Consider the following 7,900-nt stretch of genomic DNA (forward strand, 5'->3'; position numbering starts at 1 on the left):
TGATGCTTGACTTCGGTGATCTGCTGGGAACCGTGTCTTAACGATCAGTCCACTGCGGGACTTGAGTATTACGTATGTTCTATTTATTTTGTGTTTTTATTAATCGAATTGTAAAATAAAATAAAAAATTTGATATTAAACGATATTTTAACTTGTAAATCATTAAGTTCCTACAGCAAAGTAAGTCAGACTGATAAAAAATGACTATTTTCCCCAAAATAATCAAGCAAAATTGATGGAAAGGAGAATTTTCCTCGGACTGGGAAAGCTATAAGAAGTAAAATATAAAACAAATAATGAAACGCGCCGTCATACAATCGTGGGAGAGTTGACATCACGTTCAGAATGACGTTTTAGCTGACGTACACTAGCAATAGCATTAAATTGCATTGTCAATGAAAATCTTATGACAGGGTAGATTTTAGCTGAGCATACGAAAACGCTGCAAACGGAAACCTTATAATTATGTAGATTTAAGATGATTTTCATCTTAGAACTAGCTTTATTCAAGGTTTTTTTTCCCGCTTGAAAACCCTAAGACAACCTCGTTTTAAGGTTGTTATGTTGAAGGTTGTTTTCCAAGATTTTGGATTAGGGTAATGTGCGTAGAATAGAGCAGATTGTCACAGACCTCGTTTTAAGGTTAGAAGGTTTACACGTAAACCGTGTAAAAAAACCTTTTTAAGTTTACATGAAAAGATTTTTGTTGTGTTGAAAAAACCTTATATTGCTATCTGGGTATGGTTGAAAACGAGACATCTTAAAGTAGTAAATATATACCTCTCCACAGATGAAACACCTCAAGTTGATACATATATATATATCTGAAGGTAAATTTGGAGATATTAATTTTCCCCCTTTTCAACCTAACGACGTATTTAAATAACAACCCCATTTATACCTTTAAAAAATTTATTTCTTACAGCTCAAATATACCTCAATTTTTTCGTAAGGGTATCGTGATCAGTGACGCCAACTAAATTCGCTAAGGCGCAGCAAGCTTGTGTAGCCTATGAACTTGTTGTTTGTTTCATTGAAATTTAAATGTAAATCATGCATTATATTGTAAATACTACGTCTATTGCGTCTTTACAAGCACAGGCGTAAAAATCTATCGGAAATAGTAACCCGGAAGTGTTGCGGTGCGTTTTAACATCTAGCGCCATCTGTGCTTAGCTTTACTGGGTCAACCATCCATTGTGCTATCTGTTTATCTATTTGACAAAGGTTTATAAGCCTGAATTGAGCACTCAAGTGTGCAAATGTATGTAATTTCAATAAGTAAACAAATATTATTTTGATTCAAAACGCAGAGCTATAAGCGATAAGCAGAGAACTCGCAGCACTTAACTATACTCAATACTCAATTTTGATTCGTTTTAAATCATGAATATAATAAATTCATTGTTGGCTCTTGAAAACTATAGAATTAAGTTTTTAACTGGAGAAGGAGATTATGAAGGCACTATATCACGAATTGCTCCCGAAATTCAGCTCATAGTTATAACCAATGCTGTTTGGTTACCCAAGTGTAGAAAACTGGGTACCTTGACTTTTAGAGCTAAGGAAATAATATCTTTCGACGTGATCGGTAGATCAGAATCTTCAAATATTTCAGAATCTTTAACTAACAACTATAGAGGCTTCTACGAACGAAACGACCTAAGACCAACTATTTTCGATGATGAATCCGACGAAACTTCCTCTATTAATGAATCTGAACTATACTCAGAATTAGATTCCGAGGAAAGAGTATACACGTTTGATTTACCCCCATCTTTATGTAAAATCTTGCCATTAGACAATGTCGTTATAAACGAATTTGATGAAAACTTTGACTACTGTATACAACATTTCCGCCAACAAGATGTAATAGGAATTTCTTTGGAAAGTCCTAAGATAAGACGGAATGAAACTTTGCATTGGCTATGCATAGCCACTTCTTGCTGTACTTTTTTAATTGATATTTTCACTCTTGGCGAATATGCTTTTACTAAAGGAATTAAGGATATTCTGGAGGATCCTAAGATAGAGAAAGTGGTTCACGATTCTCGAGAAGTCTCTGATTGCTTGTTTCATTGTTACAATACTAAATTGGTTAATGTTTTTGATACTCAAGTAGCTGACTATATAATAAATCGACAAAAGACTGAAGATGGAAAGATTATCCCTTATGTGCAGCCATTAAATTCTTGTTTATCTCATTATCTCAATGTGCCAGAAGAATTTTTATTCCGTCGCAAAAAACGATGTTACCAAGATGATTTAGTATTTTATGAATTACGACCTCTCAGGGAAGATTTAAGAAATTTGTTCACAAAAAATGTTATTTATTTAAGACTCTTAAAGCAAGAATTGGATATTTTGCTTTTGGAGCCCTTGGACAAATGTGTTGATATTTATATGAAATCTAAGCGTTGTAAAACAGATAGTGAACTTAAACTTGAGAGGTTTGTACACAATGTGGTGCCTGATGAATTGCTATTTGAAGAAATTAAACTTTTTCGTTTTGAAGATCATGTAGACATTCCAGCTACTGTAAGTTCAGGTCCTCCATTTAGAGAATTTCAGGATTCTTTTAAAGACTACTGCAAAATAAACAAAAAAGAGATTTCTATAAAAATTGACAAGTAGTGCAAATAAATGTCTCCTGTAGTGATGCAAGCAGAGTTGTAGTGATTTAAGTCAGTTGACTAAAGTTGTCAATTTAAATCGACCACTTTTATTTGGAAAAATTTTTTGAAAGGATTGTATATATAGAGAAAAAAATCAAACATATTTTTTTATTCATGATTTTACTTATGAAACTATCATTTTAAAGTAAGTCAGCTTGTACTTGAATATCTAAGATATTTTCATGCTTCATAATGTTAATCAATGAGATTTCTACAGAAGCTGTTGATGTGGGTTGTAGTAAACTTAACAGTAACTTGTTTTCCATACGTGATTTTTGAAACATGTGTGTATAGATTGCCTTGTGTGATTTTTAAATAATCCGATTACCCCATATGTGATTTTTAAATTGCAAGAAGAATAAAATTGTAAGCATTTTAAAATAAGTGAATATGAATTATGATATGTGTGTTTTAAGTCATGTAAATAAGAATAGGTTAGGGTGTGTGTCAAAAACTTGCAAGTGTTCACTGAAATTACAAAAAATATGCACATGTATTGTATTATTTTGATGCAAAAGGGTCACAGGTTAATAAAAACTTACACATCCCAGTTTTTTATTCTTTCTGGGAGTGTGTCTATTTCGCTTGGATAGCTATGATTTTTCTGAAAGTAGGGTGATTTCACAGTATTGTGCATGCTGCGAACATGACATTTACAAAGTTTGATTGCTCATAATTAAATAAAAAAAAATTTTATGTGACTGGTTATTAGCATTATAAAATCAGGAATCTTTTAACCCTCACGTGACCCAAGCTGTAAAAGCTTTTGGCGAGTGACCAAACTTGTATGAGGTCTCGCATTATCTTGGTGGAACACTATACCTTTTCTGTTGATCAATTCTGGCCTTTTCTGTTGAATTGCATCATTCAGTTTGTCCAGCTGACGACAGTTGACTTAGAGTTAATTGTTGTGTTATCCGGTAAAAGCTCAAAAAAGAAGAATAGTAATTCCTTTAAAATCCCTTCTAACAGACAACATAACCTTTTTTTATAGATATTGGCTTTCAAAATGCTCTGAGCCGGTTCATCACCTTTGCTCCATGATCTCTTGCATTTGACATTGTTTTAGACAACCCAATTTTCATCCCCATTAATGATGCGCTTCAAAAATGGATCATTTTCGTGACGTTTGAGAAGCGAATCATAGACGGCAACGCGACGTCACAAATTTCTCTCCGTAAGAACATGGGGAACCCATATATCGAGTTTTGAGGTAAGACACAGGGCCTTCAAGTGGTCATAAACAGGTGAATTCAATAAATTTATCCTCTCACCAATCTCACTCGTTGTTATTCACCAATTTGCATCAACTAATGCCTTTATCATATCTTCATCAGCTTCAGCCGTCTTTCCAGAACGTGGTGCATCTTCGACATCAAAATTGCCGAATTGAAATTTTGCAAACCATTTCTTGCACTGGCGTACTGTCAACACATCTTCTCCATACGTATTGGTTAATTTCTTTCTGGCATGAACAGCATTTTTACCTTTTCTGTAGTAAAAAAGTAAAATATGACTAAAATGCTGCTTATTTCTCTCCATATTTAGAAGGGCACCAACCAAAAACTACTGCATAGAATTAATTCTTTTCACACACAAGCCTTACTTTTTTACACACAAGCCTTGCTATATCAGCTCTCAAAACATATAATGATAATGCGGCTTAAGTGTAAAGTTAGGTCAGAAAAAATACAATTAAATCCTCTGTTGGAAAAACGAAATTACTTTCCGAACAACCCGATATAAGAAATTGGATGGCCAACCTTTTCAGGGAAGAATGCTACTGACTAAAAGAAAATTATGCAAGCCTCTTCCAACATTCTAAAAAATATACAAATGTCAGTTTTAAAACTATAATGGGATTTATGTATTTAAATAATTCTTTTTTTATTCAAGTTTAAGTAGAAGAAATATGATTAAAACAAAAATACAAATTTAGGTTTTGTTGTTAGTAAACATTTTAAAAATTTAGTCAGTATGTTATGCATAAATAGTTGAATAAGTAAATTATTTAATTCAAAACTGTTACTAAACAGTTAGTGATTAATAATTTTTTTTTATTTATTAATTTTATTTTTTTAACAAGTTATCTATATTAGTAGTTCTTGAAGTTTCTAACAAAATTAGATGTTTATTGAATTTATTATGTCTGTAAAAGTTTGTTCACATTTTTGTTGTGTTAATTAAAGCATTCAATTGTATATGTTTGCCAAATTTTGTAAACATGAAGAATTATTTGTTGATGCAAATTTTGAAAATTCAATTTCAAGTGGGATTTTTATAGTTTATTTTGTAATTTTTCAATAAGTTTTCAAGTGTCACTGCTATGACTCATTGAGGATATAATTATTGAGTATGTCAACCTTCAATTATCAAAAGGTACCTCAATATAGAATTAAGTTTACATGTCTTATATACTAGTGAAACGATACTTAATATTTTTACTGGTAGTTATGGTTGACGAGCCGTGTTCTAGAACGAAAATAAAGACATATTTTCACAGATCTTAACTTAATATGTACAAATGAATAATAAAAGAAATTTGAGATATGAATAATTCTAAGCAATTTAAAAGCTTACTAATTCAGGTTCATTAAAGTTAATTAACATGTCATTTAGCAAAAAATAACACTTACAAAATGCAATTTAACGCAACAAGTTAAATAATAAAAAATCAGCAATTTATTACTACATTTAAAACAATAAAATTCGGCTCAAACATATGAATAATGATCATTTTAGTGTAAAATGTGTGTCTGTGAATTATTTGAACATTTCAGCAAAAATTAATTAAAAACAAGAATTCTAATTTGCAAAATGTTATAGGACTAACAGATACTTGTTTTTTATTACAAACATGGGCAGAATAAAAATAGCTGTTTTTGAACTAAACTATTCTATAAGGCAGCTGACTTCTGGAAGAAAGTGTAATGATCTCTCTACCCTTCAATTCTACTCTAACAATTATATATTGATATTAACTAAGTTTTAGGCGTGGTATGTCCAAGACATGGTTCTTATGCTGAAGATTTGCATCAATCAGTATTTTTTTAAAAATATTTCTGCAATTTAATTCTTCGTCAATTTTTATTTTATTTTTTACAGTTAATTAACCTAATTCTGTCCAAGTACCTGTAAAAAAATGTTTTAAACAAGCATTTTACTACAGTTTGCTTAATGTTGACCCACATGGAGACTAAGTTAGGTTTTTGATGTTTTATGTGTATTACCAAAAATAGTCTTTGGTTTATTTTATTGCTAATTTTTATTGTATTGCTTATATTATTTTTATTAATTGATATTACTTTTAAAACCATTTTTAATAACTTTGAATTCATTGGAAACATTTCTCACTGAAATCAAATATATATCTTGTGTTTTTGCAACTGTTCTGTATACTGAACCTGATAAGGCAGGGACAGTTGCACCTGGCCCCCACATTAGAGGTTCCCCCAAATCGAATAAAAAAAGTTTTCTTTTACGTTTCCTTCTTTATTGAACTTTTTCATACAAAATATCAGTACAATGTAAAATCCATCAGTTTTATGTTAGCTTTTTCATTAATTTTAGAATGTATTCTTAATATTTTTTTAGAAATGAGCCTATTTTATCAAAATCTGAATTGAGTTTATTAGTTTTGTAAAACATGCTTTATGAAAGTCGTAACTTAAGCTACTAGTAATTTCCCAATTATCATTTATTATTCTGAAATAATATAATAAAAAATCACACTACATAATTGAAGTAAAATTTACATCTGATTTGAGTTGAAAATTTACCTTTATAACTTAGTCATTCACTTCCAAAAATATTAAAATAAAATAATATTTTGAATTTTTAAATTGTTATCTTTTATAATAATAAAAACAATAAAGAAAATTTAAAAATATTCAAATTACTTACTTGCATAAATTTTTCACTGAAATTAAATGGAAAAATACTTACATAGCTTTCTTTTAGAATCTGAAGTTTTACTTAACAAAACACTTGAAAGCAAAACTCAAAGGACCAGGAAAGTCTTTAAGAATTTTAATTTAAAATTTTGTAAGGAAAAAATAATTTCTGATGTCCCAATGCAAAATTGGCACATCAGAAATTTTTAACAATTCGATAATTAAAGGTACTATATATTAACCAACAATTTTAGCCAAAAAATTTAGGTAACATTCAAATTTCGAAACCAAAAAAAGGGAGTAAATTTTGCATTTTATCAAAATTAAATTTGCACACAAGAATAGACGAAAAAACATAACATCTTTTTGTACTATAAGTTGCCTTTACTATTAATGATAAAAGTTTGACTACTATCAGTTACTTTTTAAGAATGTTGCAATCAGAAAATTTTTGTTCAAAATCAATCAATTCCATTATTTGTATTTTGCTGATAAGAGATTATGCATTAATAACATAGCAAAACAAACATAACATTATATGTAAATGTCTTAAATGGAACTTTTTTAAAAAAACGAAGATTCAAGCCTTTCAGATGAAAGTTTAAGCATTATTCTTTTCTACATTGATTGGGAATTTTTATTAAAATGTAAATGTTATTCAGCTTAAAGTCAAAGAAATTTTTACGATTAGAATTATTTTACAATTATATTATTTTAAACATGATAAAAATAAAAAACGCAAGCTTTTTGTCTCAAATTTCAAATGAATAATCATGTGAAAATTTCTGAAATTAAAATAATAAAAACAATGCTGATAATAAAAATACTTACAATTTTGAGATGAACTTTAAAATCAGCGTTAAAAGAAAATTGCTTCCGGTTTCATGCCGACCGATTAAAATAACGAAATTTTAAATATGTTCAACTGTTTTCATGACACTTAAACACTTACAAAGATTTGCTAATGTTATATTTTATAAAATTTTATCTGTACAAATATCATACCTGGCAAATCAAATTTTTTTAAATGTTGAAGATTTATTACAAAGTCGTAGAAGAAATTACACAATACCGTAATAAAGGAAAAAAAAAATCTAAAATAAACATAACTATTTCACAGCATAATAATTTTATTGAAAAACAAAACACACTATAAAATGAACTTCATCCCATTGTAAATGCAATACATTACCTTCATTGTTTAAAATTAACGTTGATAACCTTTTCGTAAAACACAAATTAAAAATACATAATTCTTATTAAATAAAATAACTTTTTTTTTCATGACAATTGTAAGTCTTTATTTACTTGAAATTATATTTCCAAGCAGTC

The 7,900-nt window shown here is 29.3% G+C and overlaps 1 protein-coding gene across 1 annotated transcript; it reads left to right on the forward strand.

The window, feature by feature from the left end:
- The first annotated feature begins 1,246 nt into the window (after positions 1–1,246).
- LOC147803396 (piRNA biogenesis protein EXD1-like) lies at positions 1,247–6,156 on the forward strand. The gene has a single exon (XM_087151051.1). It carries the CDS (start codon positions 1,387–1,389, stop codon positions 2,632–2,634), a length of 1,248 nt encoding a protein of 415 aa, XP_087007177.1. The 5' UTR covers positions 1,247–1,386; the 3' UTR covers positions 2,635–6,156.
- Positions 6,157–7,900: the final 1,744 nt, after the last annotated feature.

This window comes from Parasteatoda tepidariorum, chromosome 9 (assembly GCF_982258835.1).
Source record: "Parasteatoda tepidariorum strain Cologne lab strain chromosome 9, Ptep-v5.0, whole genome shotgun sequence".
In the NCBI taxonomy this organism is placed as follows: Eukaryota; Metazoa; Arthropoda; class Arachnida; order Araneae; family Theridiidae; genus Parasteatoda; species Parasteatoda tepidariorum.